Consider the following 20,850-nt stretch of genomic DNA (forward strand, 5'->3'; position numbering starts at 1 on the left):
TGATTGTTTAGTTTTAGTTTTTGAAATAAAATCCCCGAAACATTGATATATTATTTACAGATCGAAACCAAGCACAGTAGTAAACATGAAAAAAAAAACTTTGAGATTGATCTACCTATAAAAAGCAAGTAATCCAAACATATTACACTGCTCAAAAAAAAATTAAGGAAACACTTAAACAACACAATGTAGCTCCAAGTCAAATCACACTTCTGTGAAATCACACTGTCCACTCAGGAAGCAACACTGATTGATAATCAATTTCACATGCTGTTGTGCAAATGGAACAGACAACAGGTGGCAATCATAGGCAATTAGCAAGATGCCCCCAATAAAGGAATTGTTGTGCAGGTGGTGACAACAGACCACTTCTCATTTCCTATGCTTCCTGGCTGATGTTTTGGTCACTCTAGCTTTCACTCTAGTGGTAGCATGAGATGAAGCCTACAACCCACACAAGTAGCTTAGGTAGTGCTGTGCTGGAAGCTGTGCAAAGAAGGTTTGCTGTGTCTGTCAGCATAGTTTCCAGAGCATGGAGGTGCTACCAGGACACAGGCCAATACATCAGGAGATGTGGAGTAGGCCATAGGAGGGCAACAACCCAGCAGCAGGACCGCTACCTCCGCCTTTGTGCAAGGAGGAGCAGGAGTAGCACTGCTAGAGCCATGCAAAATGACCTCTAGCAGGCCACAAATGTGCATGTGTCCACTCAAACGGTCAGAAACAGACTCCATGAGGGTGGTATGAGGGCCCGACATCCACAGGTGGGGGTTGTGCTTACAACACCGTGCAGGACATTTGGCATTTGCCAGAGAACACCAAGATTGGCAAAATCACCACTGGCACCCTGTGCTCTTCACATATTAAAGAAGGCTCATACTGAGCACATGTGAAAGACGTGAAAGGGTCTGGAGACGCCGTGGAGAATTTTCTGCTGCCTGCAACATCCTCCAGCATGACCGGTTTGGCGATGGGTCAGTAATGGTGTGGGGTGGCATTTCTTTGGAGGGCCCTCCATGTGCTTGTCAGAGGTAGCCTGACTTCCATTAGGTACCGGGATGAGATCCTCAGACCCCTTGTGAGACCGTATGCTGGTGCGGTTGGCCCTGGGTTCCTCCTAATTCAAGACAATGCTAGACCTCATGTGGCTGGAGTGTGTCAGCAATTCTTGCAAGAGGAAGGCATTGATGTTATGGACTGGCCTGCCCATTCCCCAGACCTGAATCCAATTGAGCACATCAGGGACATCATGTCTCGCTCCATCCACCAACATCACGTTGCATCACAGACTGTCCAAGAGTTAGCGGATGCTTTAGTACAGGTCTGGGAGGACATCCCCCAGGAGACCATCCGCCACCTCATCAGGGTATTGCCCAGGCATTCTATGGAGGTCATACAGGCACGTGGAATTCACACACACTACTGAGCCTCATTTTGACTTGTTTTAAGGACATTACATCAAAGTTGGATCAGCCTGTAGTGTGACTCCATATCCAGACCTTCATGGGTTGATAAATTTGATTTCCATTGATAATTTTTGTGTGATTTTGTCAGCACATTCAACTACAGTATGTAAAGACGATAGTATTTCATGTGATTAGTTCATTCATTCAGATATAGGATGTGTTATCTTAGTGTTCTTTTTATTTTATTGAGCAGTGTATATAGCAGTACTTGTAGAGAAAAAGTGAGAGTCTTACTGTATCATCTCAAAGATAAACAACACAGTACTAATGGAAAAATCTCACATGGCTGATCCTTTGCCCCAAGAACTATTGACTGAAAAGAACAGGATATGTGAATAAAATAATGAATGTCCACGGCTGGCTTCAGACGATAATGTACACATTTGTGTAGTCCTGTGTTATCTTTATGTTATCATTTTTGGAACACAATGTGTTTCATTCTCAAAGAAACAGAGTAATTGTTCTCATTCATCATAAGTATTTCCGTTAATGATTTCTCACACAGGCAATTTCTCTTCGGTGGCATGGAAATCTAATAGCATGTTTTACCTCATGAGCATAATAACATTACTTGCCATAAAGCATTTAACGGAATCTTGATGGAACCATGTTCTGCAGGGCATAGTTGTCATTTGTCATTATTGTTGCCAGTACAGATATGGTCAATATGTAGAATTTCTGATCTCATTTTAGATTTGTTTAGTGAGAATTCAGAATGATTATTAATTACATTGGATTTGCAAGAACACCACCGCATATCACATTTATTATTTTCCAGTTGCTTAAAAAGATGATAAATTTTGATTTGTAAATGTCTGAGGTCTAGACAGAGACTTAAGCAGGTCTACAGAGATTTATACAGCTTTAGAGCTGCTGAGCTGTTTTTAATAGAAAAACTCAGATCAGTATAGGTTAGTCAAGCTTCTCTAACCTCTGTCCATTGGCTATCACCAGGAAAGTTGCATCTAGCCAGATAATTGCCTTGTAGCATTCTGAATAGAGTCCACTCTGTGTTCTGACACATAAAGTAGTAGACATTTTTATCAATTCCATATACCATAGTTAGACACATGGACAGATATTCTCTTCCTAAAACATTTTTTATAGTTAATTTGTCTACCATATAAGATCTCACACAAGGGTAGGGTCACACAGAGTGTAAGCAAAGCATATTTCATGCTATGTGAAATCTGCTGCACAGTGGGAAATACGCTGCATATTCTCATATGAGCAGACACACATGGCTAACTGGCAGCAGCCCCTTGTGTGTAGTGGGATTTGGAGGCGAGCCCGGAACTCACAGTCACATGGGCATGCTGGAGCGGCAGGTAGCCCTGTGTGTCTGCTCTTAGGAGAATATGTAGCGAGCAGCGGATTTTGTGTAGCATGAAATATGCGGCATATATGCAATGTGTGGCTATACCCTTAAAGAGTTTTTGTTTTCACACTTAGGGAAATAATAAAACCTGTCTGAGACAAAAGAACTGTCTAATTTTCCCATGACAACTAGTGACAGCTGGCATTTGTGGTTGTTACAACTATGTTTACAATTATGTGGCAGTTTAAGAATGTTATCATTCTTCCTCTTGAAATGTTATCATTTCTCTTCTTGGGGAAGTTGCCCACATATATTAGGGTATTGCATGCATAGCACATGTCAAATATCACCATATTTCTGGGAAATCCAATAACACAGTAGTGAAGATTCAAATTCCCAGAACCTTCCTATTCAGCCCATCATCAGCAGACAAAATACCAAGAAAATAGTACGTCACTTCAGTTTGTTTGTGGAAGTAGCTGCTTTAGCACAGGGGTTTTTCAACACAGTATCAAACATGCAAGAAGTCCACTTATCACTACAGTACTTAGTTAAAAAATAGTGTAAACAGAAATATGTTGAATTAAAAATATTTTTCATGTTATGAGTGCCAGTTACCATATTACATTTTTTTTTTCACTTAGGGTATAGGTGAAAAATAGACTGGCTTGATCCAGCAGTCAAAATTATTTTCTAAGCCTTTCTCTTATTTTTCATGTTTTTCATGTTTATACTGTTAAGGATGAAGGGGTGTACAGGTACACCCTTGTGTCCTGGTACTTAAGGACTAAGGCATACATGTGCGCCCTGAGTCCTTAAGTGGCTTTGAACAGTAGCCGGATACTCACTGTTAATGACTGGCAGCGGCGGACCATAACCCTTTAGATGCTGCGATCAATGCCGATCACGGCATCTAAAATGAAACTAAAAATCTCTGGTAACTCAGAGGGGATCACGGAACCCCTGTGATGTGATTACTGGGGTTCTGTGAGCTAAAATGGCGAAGGAGGGTCCCCTTACCTGCCTGCCCATTTCAATGATGTAGTCTGGCTTAGCCAGGCTACTTCAGTTAATTATCGATCACACTGTATAATGCTATGCCAATGGCATTACATTATACAGGGTGGGCCATTTATATGGATACACCTTAATAAAATGTGAATGGTTGGTGAAATTAACTTCCTGTTTGTGGCACATTAGTATTTGTGAAGGGGGAAAATTTTCAAGATGGGTGGTGACCATTTTGAAGTCGGCCATTTTGAATCCAACTTTTGTTTTTTCAATAGGAAGGGGGTCATGTGACACATCAAACTTATTGGGAATTTCACAAGAAAAATAAAGATGTGCTTGCTTTTAACGTAACGTATTCTTTCATGAGTTATTTACATGTTTCTGACCACTTATAAAATGTGTTCAATGTGCTGCCCATTGTGTTGGATTCTCATTGCAACCCTCTTCTCCCACTCTTCACACACTGATAGCAACACCGCAGGAGAAATGCTAGCACAGGCTTCCAGTATCTATAGTTTCAGGTGCTGCAGAATTGGGCAAAACAAAATTGGAACAGGAACCTCAGTTTACGCAGATTTTGTTCAGTGGTGAGGCAAACTTTTATGTGAATGGTGAAGTTAACAAACAAAACCACCACTATTGGTCTGACATTAACCCACGTTGGATAGATCCCTCCAAGACGGTTGGAACACAAAAATTTATTGTATGGTGTGGTATATGGGGTACAAAGATAGTGGGGCTATCCTTCATCAATGAAAACCTCAAGGCCACTGGATATGTGACATTGCTACATGATGATTAGTGTTGCTCGCGAATATTCGCAATTCGAATATTATTCGCGAATATCGCATATTCGCGAATTCGCGAATTTCGCGAATATAGCGCTATATATTCGTAATTACGAATATTCGTTTTTTATTTATTTTTTTCTTCACAGTACACATCACAGTGATCATCCCTCTCTGCTTCCAGCTTGTGTGGTGTAAAGAAGGCTGTAATACTACTGTGTGAGACTGGCGTGCAAACATTCGCATATGCGAAAATTCGCTATGCGAAAATTAGCATATGTTAATTTTCGTATATGCGAATTTTCACATATGTTAATTTTAGCGTGCGCGTATTTTCGCATACGCGAAAATAAAGCGAGGGTATAACGAATATGCGAATATTCGCGAATATATGACGAATATTCGTCCATATATTCGCGAATATTCGCGAATTCGAATATGGCCTATGCCGCTCAACACTAATGATGATATGTTTCCCTCTTTATGCACTGAAGCTGGCATGTTCCCTGAGTTTTTCCAGCAAGATGGTGCACCACCACGTTATGGGTGTCAGGTCCAAGCATTCCTAGATGAACAGTTCTCTAGAAAGTGGATTGGTCATCGTGGGCCAGTTGAATGGCCCCCAAGGTCTCCCGATCTGACTCCCTTAGACTTTTATCTTTGGGGTCATCTGAAGGCAATTGTCTATGCTGTGAAGATATGAGATGTGCAGCACCTGAAACTACGGATACTGGAAGCCTGTGCTAGCATTTCTCCTGCAGTGTTGCTATCAGTGTGTGAAGAGTGGGAGAAGAGAGTTGCATTGACAATCCAACACAATGGGCAGCACATTGAACATATTTTATAAGTGGTCAGAAACATACGTAAATAACCTCTGAAAGAATAAAGTTACATTAAAACCAAGCACATCATTGTTTTTCTTGTGAAATTCCCAATAAGTTTGATGTGCCACATGACCCTATTGAAAAAACAAAAGTTGGATTCAAAATGGCCGACTTCAAAATGGCGGCCATGGTCACCACCCATCTTGAAAAGTTTCCCCCCTCACATTTACTAATGTGCCACAAACCATTCCCATTTTAATAAGGTGTATCCATATAAATGGCCCACCCTGTACAGTAAATTCAATTGCATATGGGAACTTAAAAAGTGTAAAAAAAAAAAAGTTTCTAAACTTATATAAAACCTGCTCCCCTAATAAAAAATTAAATACCCTTTATTTTCCTACTTTACAAAAAGAAAAGAAAAAAAGTTTACATATTTGGTATCACCGCATGCGTAAATGACCAAACTATTAAAATATAATGTTCATGATCCCGTAGGTAAACAGTGTAATCCTAAAAAAAATATCAAACACCAAAAATACTGATTTTTTTTCATATCATATAACAGGAAAAAAAATTATAAAAAGCGATCAAAAAGTGACATCAATGGAAAAATAGTACAGATGAAAACTACAGATCACAGCGCAAAAAATTATCCCTCATACATCCCAGTATAATATATATATATATATATATATATATATATATATATATATATTTTATTTTTTTTTAATCACATTGACCTACAGAATAGAGATAATGTATTATTTTTACCATAAAGTGCACTGCATAAAAACCAAACCCCCCAAAAGTTGCAAAATTACAGTTTTCTTATAAATTTCTGCCCGCAAATATTAATCATTTGGTTTCATGGTACATCTCCTTGTAAAATGAAAGATGGTATTACGAAGTACAATTGGTCTTGCAAAAAACAAGCCTTCATATGGGTCTGTAGGTAAAAAACAAAAGAGTTATGGATTTTAAAAGGAGAGGAGGAAAAAGAAAAATGCATAAATAAAAAATAGGCCATGCCCTTACGATCAGATAGACATTTTAAATGACAACCATATTGTATAAAGTTTCTGTCCCTTTAGAACCTTAGCCAAGTAGTGTCAGCCCCACTGTCCTGTTGCGGCAGCCAATACTACTTGATAAAGATCTTATAGTGACTGAAATGTGGCGCAATTTGGCTGCAATTTAAAATGTATTTTTGCCTGGATGAAGCATATATGTATTTATGTGTACATGTTTCTACAGTTTGGCAACAAAAAGGATAAAAAAAAGTGTTTTACATAGCCTTTCTCCTAAATGTTGTTATCTGTCGTGAATTTCTTAAATTTCATTGGCGGACACAAAACCTCAGCTTGATTTCAGATTTCACATATTGCAATAGATTTCACTTTGGTGTTAACATTTGTGTTAAAATCTGCACATATACATTGCACATGTTAATATACAGAACAGTATTTGGATTTATCAGGGAATTTTTTTCATGCACTTTCCAGTTGGAGAACTGCCACATATTCTTATAATCTGACCGCTTTTGAGGTGCACACTAAAATCAATATTAAGAATTAGAAGATATATGCATTACCTTAAATGGGGTACTTTGCCCACAGACATCTTATCCCCTATCCAAAGATTAGGGGCTAAGATGTCTGATCGCAGGGGTCTGCTGCTGTGACTCCGCGCAGCACCGTGCAGCACCTGCTGGGTTTCCGCAGCCAGAGTTGTGACATGATTCATAGAAATGAATGGAGGGGTGTGGAGTGAGCTCACATCTCTGGCTGCTGAAACCCAGCATTTGAAATTGTCCTTGTCCTTACAGCTAAAATGGGATATGTCCTTAACCCCTTAACCCCTTAAGGACCCGGGGTTTTTCCGTTTTTGCATTTTCGTTTTTTCCTCCATACCTTTAAAAAATCATAACTCTTTCAATTTTGCACCTAAAAATCCATATGATTGCTTATTTTTTGCGCCACCAATTCTACTTTGTAATGACGTCAGTCATTTTACCTAAAAATCTACAGTGAAACGGAAAAAAAAATCAATGTGAGACAAAATTGAAAAAAAAAAAGCCATTTTGTAACTTTTGGGGGCTTCTGTTTCTACACAGTACATTTTTCAGTAAAGGTTAAGGACTCAGCCCATTTGGGCCTTTACGTTTTAGTTTTTTCCTCCTCGCCTTCTAAAAATCATAACTTTTATATTTTCATCCACAGACTATTATGAGGGCTTGTTTTTTGCGCAACCAGGGGTCCTTTGTGATGATATCACTCATTTTACCATAAAATGTATGGCACAACCAAAAAAATACAATTTGTGTGGGGAAATTGATAAGAAAACCGCAATTTTGCAAATCTTGGAAGGTTTCATTTTCATGCTGTTCACTTTACGGTAAAATAGACCTGTTTTCTTTATTCTCTGGTTCAATACGATTAAAATTATACCCATGATTATATACTTTTCTATTATTGTACCGCTTAAAAAAAAACGCAAACCTTTTAAACAATTGAGTGCGTTTAAAATCCCTATATTTTGTTGACCTATAACTTTTTCATTTTTCCATATATGCGGCGGTTTGAGGGCTCATTTTTTGCCCTCATTTTTTTGTACTTTGTTCTGATACCACATTTGCATATATAAAACTTTTAATACATTTTTTATAATTTTTTGGGGGAATACATTTTATAAAAAAGCTAAAATTTTGGACTGTTTATTAAAAAATGTACACCTTTTGGGGGGGGGGAAGGGACAATTTACATTTTTATTGGGGGAGGGGATTTTTCTAATTTTTGAACTTTTATTTTTCAAATTTTTTTACTTTTATTTTTACACTTTAATAATCCCCATAGGGGAATAATTAAAGCAGTCATTTGATTGCTAATTCTGTTCAGTGCTATGCATAGGGCATAGCACTGATCTGTGTTATTGGCTATCTTCTGCTCTGGTCTGCTCAATCTCAGACCAGAGCAGAAGACACCAGGAGATGGACGGAGGCACGTGAGGGGACCTCCGTCCGCCAATACAGATGATCGGATCGCCGCGGCAGTGCTGCGGGCGATCCGATCATGCATTTTTCTGACTGCACTCCTGTAGATGCCGTGATCTGTATTGATCATGGCATCTGAGGGGTTAATGGCAGATATCTGCACGATCGCGGATGTCCCCCATTCCCGGAGGATCTCTGGCTGCTATCAACAGCCGGGAACTGCCACGCATGACACGAGCATTGCTCCGATGCTCGCAGTCATGTACAGGACTTTAATGTACATCCTGGTGCATTAAAGGGGTTCTCCAGTGCTTAGACATCTTATCCCCTACCCAAGACCCCCGAAATCTTGCACGCAGCACCCCGTTTGTAATCAGTCCCCGGAGCGAGTTCGCTCCGGATCTGATTACCGACGACCACAAGGCCAGCGGCGTGTGCCTCCGCCCCGTTGCGACGTCACACTCTGCCCCTCAATGCAAGCCTACGGGAGGGGGCGTGATAGCTGTGGTTTTATCTTCTGAGTTAAAGGGGTACTCCACTGTCCCAGCATTCAGAACATTTTGTTCTGAACGTTGGGTGCGGGCGCAGGTGTGACATCACGACCCCTGCAGCCCGCACCCAGTGTTCGGAGCAAAATGTTCCGAACGCTGGGGCAGTAGAGTACTCCTTTAACCTCTTAAGGACACAGTCCTGTGCCCAATCCCGGTATTTAAAACGGGGTCACGCATCAGACCGGGTCGGTCCTGGCGGCTTATGATAGCCTGGACCCTGGGCTAATAGCACCTATTAACCCTTTAGATGCGGCGCGCTATTAACCCTGTGCTGGGCGCTATTAACCCTTTAGACGCGGCGATCAAAGTTGATTGCCGCGACTAAAATGAAAGTAAAAGCTTGCCGGCAGTTCAGTCAGACTGATCGTGACTATCGCAATGAAATCGCGATGTCCCGATCAGCTAGGACGCGAGCGGAAGTTCCCTTTACCTTGCTCCATCGCGTCCGATTGACGTTTGATTGCTCCAAGCCTGAGCTACAGGCTTGAGCAATGAACCCCCTATAACGCTGATACATGCAAAGCTACAGCTTTGCAGGGATCAGTGTAAAAGATCAGTGTGTGCAGTGTTATAGCCCCCTATGGGAGCTATAACACTGCAAAAAAAAAGTTAAAAAAATAAGTTAATAAAGGTCATTTAACCCCTTCCCTAATAAAAGTTTCAATCACCTCCCTTTTCCCATAAAAAAAACTGTGTAAATAAAGATAAACATATGTTGTATCACCGCGTGCAAAAATGTCCGAACTATAAAAATATATTGTTAATTAAACCACACTGTCAATGGCGTACGCGCAAAAAATTTTCCAAAGTCCAAAATAGCGTATTTTTGGTCACTTTTTATATCATGAAAAAAAAATCATGAATAAAAAGCGATCAAAAAGTCTGATCATTACAAAAATGATGACTATAAAAACTTAGTTATAAGATGAGAATTTTTAACGTATAAATTTTCCTGCATGTAGTTATGATTTTTTTTCAGAAGTACGACAAAATCAAACCAATATAAGTAGAGTATTATTTTAACCATATGGACCTACAGAATAAAGATAAGGTGTCATTTTTACCGAAAAAATGCACTGCGTAGAAACGGAAGCCCCCAAAAGTTACAAAATGAAATTTTTTTCTTCAATTTTGTCGCACAATGATTTTTTTTTTCCGTTTCGCCGTGGATTTTTTTTGTAAAATGACTAATGTCACTGCAAATAAGCCATCATATGGAATTTTATGTGCAAAATTGAAAGTGTTATGATTTTTAGAAGGTGATGAGGAAAAAATTAAAATGCAAAAAGGTTAAGTTAAATGCAATATTGCAACTGTGATCACACCTTCTCCACCTACAGTTTGCAGAAAAATTATGACTAAAACAATATTTCCATGAATTTGAGTTAGTTAGTAAACTTACATTTAGTATTTCAGCTATTTAGAGTGTATTTAAGTCTAGAAGATTGAAGATGAGTAGGGGAATGACCTGAAATGGCCTTTTTGTCAAACATGGACTAACAATTAATTTGGTATCTAGGCAATAATTTCCTTTCGGATTGATATTGCGCAGTATGACTGAATAATGCAGAACTCTGAACATAAAAGAAGAAAATGTAGTCAGACAATAATAGCTAAGATTGTAAACAGTTGTGTCAAGTTTTTATTTTCACAATGGTTTTACCATGATAGGTGAGGGTATGTGCTTCCTTTGAGCTATTTCTCTGCTGTTTAGCTGTAACTTAATCGTATTTCTGATAATTAAATCAATAACAGTGTTTGTTTGTTTTTAATTATTTCCACATTTATTCAAAGTAAAACTTCAGCTATGACCATGTATATCACAAGGGCCAATAATTCTTTCACTCTGGCCATTGAACTGCAAGTTTTCAAGGAGCTTAGTATCTCCTAAAAGAGGCATTACCATCTTTTAAAGTAATGGCAAATGGCTAAAATGTGTTATTAATTTATAATCGGATCTGACCTATTAATCCTGAGAATAAAGGGGACAGAGTTCTGGTGTAGCACTGCATCTTTCTTGCTGGTCCAGATTTACCATTGCAAATATGCCAGAATTTTGGAGTCATTTTGAGCAATTTCGCCCAAAACCATCTCATATGACTTCTGCCACATTAACTATTGATTTCAGTACTTTAGTAAACATTTTTCTGCAGGTCTAAAAAAGGGCGTGACTTACTAAAAAGATGCGTGGCTACAAGGGAAAAGGAAGTGTAGGTGTGCAAATTCTTGCACATGTTAAAGCTAACTAATAAATGATCTGACTTCAGTCTTTAGACTGTCACATCTAAGTTTGCACTGTATAAGAATTAGACAGCTAAAGTCAAGCTGGGCCACTGTTTTCGGCAACAGGGCCCCTCTTCCCTCCACTGTGCCAGCAACTGCAGCTGATCAGGAAGATGATATTCATAAGCTGGAGAGGTCTAACTAATGTCAGAGAAGGGGACATGTATACAGCCAGGATTCATGCAGCAGGAATTGTTATTGCTTTGGAAGGATCCGATTAGTAGGATGAAGAGCCTAAGTATGTTTATATTACCCTAGCAGATCTCTATTCATGTTTTATATACTGTCTTTTAATTGTTACTTAAATTTTTATGGTTTTTCCATCATTAGCGCCCATAAACTTGCAGTAACTCTTGGTCGAATATTTGTTGAGCTGATAAACAATCGGCTCAACCAGATGCTCATGTGTTGTAAGTGGAAGGGGAAGAAGTAACCAGCTCTTGAAGTCATTATCACCCCAAAAACAAAAGGATTAGGCAGGTGAAATCCAATATGGCTGACATTGACTTACATTAACTCACAGCTTGTGTATGATGAAGTGAATAATTTTACTTAATAATATGGATATATTGATAAGAAGGTTATTTCATGAATAAATGCAGTAATCATATCAATCATTTTGTTATGAACATGTAAGAACCTGAAGGGCAATCTGCCTTGAGAACTTTTGTTTATCCTGGTTGCTGGGATGACACCTCTGAGCTTCTGGGTGTGTTTCTGTTGCAGCCTATCAGTGTCCTTCTGATAGTTGCTCAGGTGTATTTAAGGAGTCCTTTGCCATTCATTGTTTGCCTGTGAAAGAGTTTTACTTCAGTAACAAGCATTGTGTTACCTGTTATTCCTGTTATTTGCTATTTGATCTCCGCTTGGTTTTCTGACTTCTCTCCTGTCTTTGCGAATTTGTACCTCCACCTTTCCTGACTGACTTGGCTAGTGGACTAGTGACTTACTGTGTGTGTTTGTTTAGTATCATTTCTGTTAGTTTGTGTGCCTCCTGACTGTTCCCGATCTGAGTCTGTTTTTTGTAGTTTATTGTGTTGACTGTGACTCCCATCACTTACAGAGCGTGAGGAGAGGACAGCACCATGATTACGGACCCACTGCTTAGGATGGGTATGTAAGTAGGCAGGGGCAGAGGTTGCGGGTGAGTTCAGGGCTGCACTCTTTCCCTGCCCAGACGTAACAGAACATTAGGCAGTGATATGTCTTATCTGCAAAGACCTGAGTGATTTACACCAAATGTTTAGTTAAAAATAGAAGAAAACGTAACATGCAAATCTGTCATCAAGTAAGTTATGAAAATAACACAATTTAATGCAATCTTTTGTTATTTTAGATTCATGCTACTGAAATAAAAGGAGAAAAAGTAAGTGCACCATTTAGATATGGTTATATAATAACTATAAAAAATGTTCAATAATTTAAATTTTTCATGCAAGATGTTAAAGCTTACTTTTACTCACTGTCATTGATATTGGAGAATATAGTCACTCTTCTCTGAAATATCCACCTTAGATCTTTAGGCAAAAAATGTATTAGGAAGGGAACCTCATGCAAGGCTAAAATGCAAACCCTTATTAAACATTAAGAATTAAGTGACATACCTGAGTTCACTTTACTTGAAAGCCAAGTCATTGTTTTGTGTCACAGATCTAGCAGACAGTAGATCTAAATTATAGGTGGGGATGGAGTTGTTTATGACAAGGTTACCTTTTAACATGTTTTTACAGTATTGTCTACTTAGATGCCATAAGCATTCACTCTTCTTTGCTATATTTCCTTATTCCCGTCTTTTTCCATGTTACAGAGATTGGAAGTCATTTAATTTCTTATTTTATTAGGACTATGAGAGTATCCATACCAATATGATGAAGGTCCCCATAACCCTTCATTCTGGGTTCACATATATCAGGCTTCCAGCATAGTTTCCCTCCAGCGTGCACCGGAGGGAAACTGATGCTAGAACTGATCCCATTCATTTGAATAGGACAGTTCACAATCATTCAGCATCTCAATTTTGATGCTGGATGGTTGGACACGCTGGAGGGCACCGGACAGGGAAACTCAGCTTGCTGTGTTTCCCTGTCTGCCGTGCAGAAACAATGGATGCCGGATGCCATACAATTGATGAAAACTTGTCATCAGTTGTGACATCAGGTGCGCCGAGATCTAGACTGAGTTCACCTATGCCGGATGCTGGACATAGGTGAACCCATCCTTACATAGTCTCAGTGGAATCACTACCTTTATAAAATAATGAGATCCAAGGACCTCTTGACTACTAAACATAACACACACACCCAGCATTCTTTGTGACCTGGTGCCCTTGGACTGAATTTACATGTTCAGTCGGTTTTTCAGTTAGGTTTAATTCAGTAATCCCTTCATGCAGTCCCATTTTCAAATAATATGGGGGAGGTTTATCAAAAAATATATAGGGAAAGAATGGTGCAGTTGCCCAAGGCAGCCCTATAGATTGCACCACTGTTCTTCTACACAGTTTTTGATAAATCTCCCCTATGTTCCTTGAGACACCTGTACCTGTTTCCCTTCCTATGTTTTTCTTTTCTCGTCCCTTTCTCCTTTTTTTTTTTCATTATGTTCCCTTTTATTGCATTGATTTTGGAAGAATACTTGATTTAAATATTTGTATTGTAAATTTAAAAAAATGTACTATTTGTTGTCTTTAAGAAAATGCATTCTTCAAAATAAATATGTGCTAGACAATAAAATATTTATATTTTGTGCCAATGAAAATGAGCTCTCTTCTATAATGCTGTTAAACAAAATCGATTTATCCATTTTAAGGCAAATCTATTTTATTTAACAAATAAAATAGAGAATTGAGATTATTAAAGAACCAAATAAAATAAAACCAAATAAAAGTGCATATAACAGAACAATAAAATAAAAATGGTAGAAAAAAAAACTGACAAGGCCACATAAAAGCCATCTTTGGATTGAAAATGGGGACACGTCAGGTCTACAATGCCCCCAAAAGGTACACGCCTCTCAGACACAAACTGAATATAGTGACGGAACTTCCTCGATATAGTGACGGAACTTCTGACGGAAGTTCCTAAACGGAACAATAATATAGTGTGAAAGGAGCCTTAGAGGTAATAAGGTGACAACATCTGTTAGGGTAACTCTGTTGGCCATATTGCTTTTCAGATAGATATATTGAAGCTAAGAATTTCTTCTATATAGTTTTTAATAACTTGACAGACTAGGTTATCTAAAATTTTAGTGGCCCAGATTTATCAATATGCCTACAGCAACCAATCACAGCTCAGGTTTACTTTTACTGGAGCTTGTTAAGACACAAAAGCTGAGCTGTAATTGGTTGTTGTGGGCAAAATTAGACAGTTTAGAGTGTGAACCTATAGTAGACAACCTAAAAAGACATTGTTTCACAGCGGCTTATGCTATTTGAAAATCTGGCTCATCTTTAGACTGTTTACATTGAGTTTACAACATCTATTAGTTGGCTTTCTTTCACAGCAAAAAATGTGCGCAGAATTTGGTACATTTTGACACCATTTTATGTGAAGTCATAACCACTTTCAGCAAGCCACCCTCATCCTACTTGACAGAGGGGTAGCTCATAAAATCTATCTTCTTTTTTTTTCTTTTTGCACAGACAACTTTATTTGTCTCCTCAAATGTTTTTATATTGTAATGCTCTTTGCTTATCACTGAATCAAACAGTATCTTTTAGTATGATTATTATCAGGTGTGTACAATCCATCATTAAAAATTGTAGATCTTAGCCATAAAAGGATAGCTAAACTCAAAATGGAAAGTTGGTTATACATAATAGTTTCATCCTTCAGCTGTGTTGCATGCTACTTTAAACTGGTTTTGTTGTTATCTTTTAATTGTCTTTCTTAGCTTTTTTTTCAGTTAACATACAGTAAAGTTTGCCTTAGTTCTGTTTACAGTTCAACTTATTATGTTGGATTTTTCTATTAGTAACGTGTTCTAAAACTTTTTGTGTGTAGGGCATTGCTGGTCCTGAAGGCCCACCTGGAAAAGAAGGACAAAGAGTAAGTCAATATTATATATTTGTAAGCTCTAGAAGTAAACTATATAATAACTTTAGGAGACTGCACAAAAATCTATCAGCATTTTGTTGCTTTATTACCTTTAGTTCCTATGTAAACACTGAATTCTAGAATTAGATACCTTTATGTCCACTGTAACACCGCACAGTGGATTGATGTTAGTGATCATGATATGTGAACAGAATGTACATAGGTATATGGACCCTCCCCTTGTCTCAATTTCCTGGACACTGCATCAACTTTCTGAAAGCTGCCTTCTTCTTCAAGTTTGAACAGTTAAAAATAACGGGCAACAATGAAACTGAAAAGTAAGTAAACACTTATCTTTGCGCAACACGATCACTGTTTACATACATTAACTATACAGCATTTTCAGGGCTTTATGGACTGCTTTAAAATGTTTACATTTACAAAGAATGTATATTTATGTTTTTTTCTAGTACACTATATTTGAAGTAATTTAGTCTAAAGGATCAGACTTGTGTGTCCTATGTGTCAAAAGCGGTAGCTAAAGTAAGGGCCAGTTCAGAATCAATAGAGTATCCCAGGTGATATAATTAACCAATTAGCTGCTACAGTCTGTATACTTATTCTTATTTTGTTATGATACATAGGTAAAATTAAAGACAGTTGCAGTGTAATTTACAGGAAGAAGATTACACTTATATAGAGTACAATATAATAAGTGCATAGTTCTATAAAGATTGCTTTTACATTGATTGCTCCAGCCATAGAAAATCTGCATTTTTGTGAGAGAATGAAAAATATTGTTTACTAAGATGGTATTTAAAGAGGTTTGAGTTTGTGCCGAACTGAACTTTTATCAAAGTTCAGACTGAATCCGGTTTTGACATGTTTTGTTCACTCATCTCTAATCCAAAGTCATATAAAAATGTGTATGACCTAGCCAATCAGCTTTGTATTGTTTTTTTTTTTTTTTTTGTGTACAACGTGTGCTAATAGACAAGTACAGTATAGACATTATTTTGTTTCTCTTTTAGATTTTTAGCTTAGAGTCCAAAAAATTTACTGTCTATTTACTTGAGTTGGGTGAAGTGATATGTTGGCCAAGGTTAGGTAATGTAGGTGCCATGGACTATGGCAATAATTGGAATCCTCAAAGAGATGAGCAGTTTGATAATCCAGGGTAAAGAGTTCCAATAGAAGGGTGCAGCAAAACATAAGCACTGACAGCAACAATAAGAGCATGTAATGGTGACAATGAGGACAAAAATCAAAGGTCATGGCCAAATAAAGAACATTAGTGGACTGATGATTATAATATTGTAGAGAGGGACAGTGTTTGTTTTTTATTCTTCAGTGTTAAATGCAGTGCTAATCTTTCCAGTTTTTCAAAATATGTTCACATACATCAGTTTCACTGTATGGATTGCCAACAAAAATTTTCTTAAAATAATTTTAACTTTGTATGCTGTTTTTGAACTTATTTTATAGTTGATTCTTGGTGTAACTTGAAAGAAACTCACAGAGGAAACATTTTCTTTACTCATGCCGTGAATTAATCTTCAGTGTTTTTACATTTTCGCTTTCATTCAATGCTATTAAAGAAGAATGAAAGCTCTGAATTATTTGCCCACATAGCCTGAAATACTTAACAATGTTTTCGGCCACCTGTTTTTCGATACCAAATTCTTTTAAAAAGCATCCACAATAATTGTATATTTTAAATGTTTTATATTTGATTGTACAACAGCTGTACCTCATTAAGTTTACTCTGGTATAACAAGGACGTATTAAACCCTTTTATAATGAAACGCTAGATGTTTATTCAAACCGTTTAAGTGCCCCTTGGGCAATACAGACTTTGTTTTCCATTTTAAGTTACCTGCTGGAAAATCCAAAACAAAATAAGGTTATGGTAAAATTAAAGTCAAATATTTTCTGAGATTAAGACTCATGGTTAACAGTATATTATGCCAATAGCTGTGGGGTGGAGTGCTAGTAGGAGTGATGAAATTGTGCTTCTAGAATTTTTATTAATATGTGCCAGAATTGTTTCTTTTATGTGCCTGAAAGAGTCTTCCTGGCTTTGGCGCAGTGGTATTAGGTAGCTGCGGCAGATTAATTTTAAATAGATAGCAGATAATAATACCCCAGTAGGTGTGATTGCAGACCAAGATAACATAACTAATTCTGTGATGGTATCTGCCCCATGACTTGTTCTGTAGGGAGCTGCTGCAGATACATCCTAAAGAAGGCAGCAGATAATGATACCCCAGTAGATGCAATTGCAGACCAAGATAACATGACTAGTTCTGTGATGGTATCTGTCCACATGACTATTTATTTGATGGTATCTGCCCCATGAGAAGTTCTGTAATTATATCTGCCCACATGACTTGTTGTGTCATGGTATCTGTCCACATGGCTAGTTCTGTGATGGTATCTGTCCTATGGCGAGCTCTGTGATGGTATCTGCCCCATGATTAGTTCTGTGATATTTGCTCACATGACTAGTTCTGTCATGGTATCTGCCCCATGACTAGTTCTGTGATGGGATCTGCCCCCATGACTAGTTCTGTGATGATATTTGCCCACAAGACTAGTTTTGTGAAGGTATCTGCCCCAATGACTAGTTGAAAGCATTTTAAAATAGAGCATGAAATAAAATAAAAAATTCTGCACTTCCAGCGACCGGCTTGCACTTGCTCTATGCACAAGGCCTGCCATTTGCATAAGTCTTCAAATCCAAAACTTTTGGTTAACATACATAAAAACAGTACGAGTGTGTGCAGCTATAGGTTTTCACATCAGCTGAATTATAGAAAATAATCAGATTTTACTTGTAGAATAGATACTAGAAGCTGGTGGTAAATTCAATGTTGAGTTTTAATGAGAAATCATAAAATCCTTTATAGAAAGATTTTTTTTTAAGGCGTTTTGAACAGTTTCTGAGAATTAGAAAAATTTAAAGAACTTGTTATTAACAAGATTCATCTTCTGAAACATAAAACATGAATGTGTGTGATGTCAAGGTTTTTTGTAACCAAAATTCATGAGTGGGCAATACATATAATAGTACAATGCACCTTGTCTTCACAAATGCTCTTGCTTTATGGTACACAGTCATTACAGTTATACAATACAGCAAATGTTGCAGACTATAGAAAGGTAGGAGGAATTGCATTCAATATAAAGTGTAGCTTTTAGTTTCCAACACCTGGAAGTGATTAATTGGATTAAAGTGAATGAATAGGCACAGCAAATGTAACATGATTTCACAATATCATTGTGCCTTCCTGGAGATATGAATGTTTGATCTAATATCCTTGATGGGCGACATGTTTTTAGTGCATATTGGTATAATAAGATACTTGAGAAGTGTTTCTCCAGTTCAAATAGCGGAGCTTAGTGATGTCACTGCTGCTGTTCTCCAGCAGCGGGACCCAGCAGAGAGCAGCAGTGGCTTAGGGCATGGGTGGAGCTTAGTGATGTCATGCAGTTCCCAGGACCCGGGACCCAGCAGGGAGCAACAGCAGAGCGGTGACGTCACTAATCTCCACCCATGCACTAAGTCGCTGCTGCTCTCTGCTGGGTCTCGCTGCTGGAGAACAGCCACGATGACGTCACTAAGCTCCTACGGGGCCCCAAGCCAGATGCCTGAAGCTGGAGCTAACGGAGAAGATTACCCCAGATACCCTGCACGGAACCGGACAAGGTAAGTACCATTGTCATCAGTCATCAGTCCCGACAGGTTAGTGCAGGTGACACTGGTGACAGATTTCCTTTAAAGTACAGTTTTCAATCATTGTTTTACAACTAAACAATGAGTTTTTGTGACATCCATACTATTTCAATTGCATCAACTGTTGGAAATCACTATAGTAAAGGTGTAATCTCCTTTGTAGCTTACCCACTAATAGATTGCTTGTTCCCTCAAATCAGCTTGTTCTCATATACTATACACAAAGAAGTAGTAGCATTTAATGCTAAAATAATAGCATCATATGTAGATGTGTCCCTTAATTAAAAATAATTACTAAAGAATAATTTAGAGGTACTTGTGCATGCCTTGTGTGTACCTATTTTTGCTTATGTGGTATGCATTGGTTATCTGCCACTGGTGTTCTTATTTACACTGTAATGGTCTCTTCATATGTAAGTGACATTTCCCATGATACCTCTGGCTTTGTAGAGGTATAGGGGCGAAGTTGAATCACTGCTCATGCTCTGGATCCTATCTAAATTCAGAAAGTGAATTATCCTTCCCCTAACACATCATATCATTTGAGATACAGCTTCAGCCAGTCTTCTCTTCTCCCTTATAGCACTTTCACATAGGAGAACAATGTTGCATCTTAAAGTATCAGCTCACAAAAGTGAAAGTCACTGTGAATCACGGTAAAAACAAAAAGAAGAACAAAAGGTGTGCACCCCTAGCATAGACCATATGGGATAAGAAACAAGAAACATGGCAAAGGATGGCTTCTTACCAGATGATGTTGTACTCAGAGCGCAACATCTTCATGGGCATGGATTAATAGTAAAGATTTGGGTCAGCAGCCTCTCAGTTCCTCCAGACAGTACAACTGCACAGTGGTACAATGGAGATTCAAAGAACCAATGTGTTGACTTTGAAGAAAATGGAACATCGCCTCTTGCTGCTCCTGCTCCTCCTTCCTGTCAGATGACTAGAAAAACCGCCCATCTCGCAAAACCAAAACTGTGCTCCACTGTGCCCCTACCCATCCTCCACCTCCTCAAGTTCAGCCCCCACAGAGCTCATGTGGCCGTAAGATTTAGGCACAGTGCCATGACCAGCCATTGTTTCCAACACGTATTGTAGTAGATGAAGCAGTGTAATGACGTTGTTCATCCTGTAATCCTGGCGACTTACTAATAATGTGGCTTTCTGAGCAAACAGCAGGTGTCACGAATGAGCTGCCACTGGTTGACATTGAAGTTACAAAGGAGAGTTCCCCTATTCGCTTGGATCATCAAGAAATCAGTGATGGCTTTTCTCTGTTTATGTAGTCGGTCCAACATATGGAGGGTGGAATTCCAACATGTGAAAACGTCACAAATCAAACTATGTTGGGGGATACCGTTCTGACGCTGCAGCTCAAAGAGCGTGTGCTTTACGGTGTACAAGTGGCTGAAGTGCATGCAAAGTTTCCTTCCCAATGTTAGGATGTCCTGCAAATCGGGGGAACACTTCAGGAACTGCCTCAGAGCCAGATTGAACACGTGTGCCATGCAGGGCGCATGTCTCATGCTCCTTGTCGCAGCGCAGACAAGATGTTCTTTCCAGTTGTCGGTCACCATGGTTCATTTTTCCAGTTTTTGTGGAGTAAGCCCTGATTCGATTTCTTCATGAATGACTAGTGTTGAGCGGCATTACCCATTTTCAAATTCGCAATATTTCACGAATATATAGACGAATATTCATCCTATATTCGCAGTGGGCTTCAAAAGACATATATCCTTTCAGCCCACTGCGAATATAGGATGAATATTCACTGACCTTAGTTTTGGCTCCACACCTCCGTGCTGCCTTGCCCTTTGGTACACACCAACAGGCTCAAGAAC

At 38.5% G+C, this 20,850-nt stretch overlaps 1 protein-coding gene across 6 annotated transcripts in view; it reads left to right on the top strand.

Moving 5' to 3' along the window:
- The window catches only part of COL19A1 (collagen type XIX alpha 1 chain), a 1,011,804-nt gene that overhangs the window by 407,360 nt on the left and 583,594 nt on the right, over positions 1-20,850 (top strand). For all 6 annotated transcript variants that reach the window (XM_056565831.1, XM_056565835.1, XM_056565834.1 and 3 more), the window contains exons 16-17: positions 12,570-12,599; positions 15,238-15,282. In XM_056565831.1, coding sequence (XP_056421806.1) covers positions 12,570-12,599; positions 15,238-15,282 — 75 coding nt within the window. The remainder of the gene's footprint in view (positions 1-12,569; positions 12,600-15,237; positions 15,283-20,850) is intronic.

Source organism: Hyla sarda, chromosome 3, assembly GCF_029499605.1.
Source record: "Hyla sarda isolate aHylSar1 chromosome 3, aHylSar1.hap1, whole genome shotgun sequence".
Taxonomy (NCBI): domain Eukaryota; kingdom Metazoa; phylum Chordata; class Amphibia; order Anura; family Hylidae; genus Hyla; species Hyla sarda.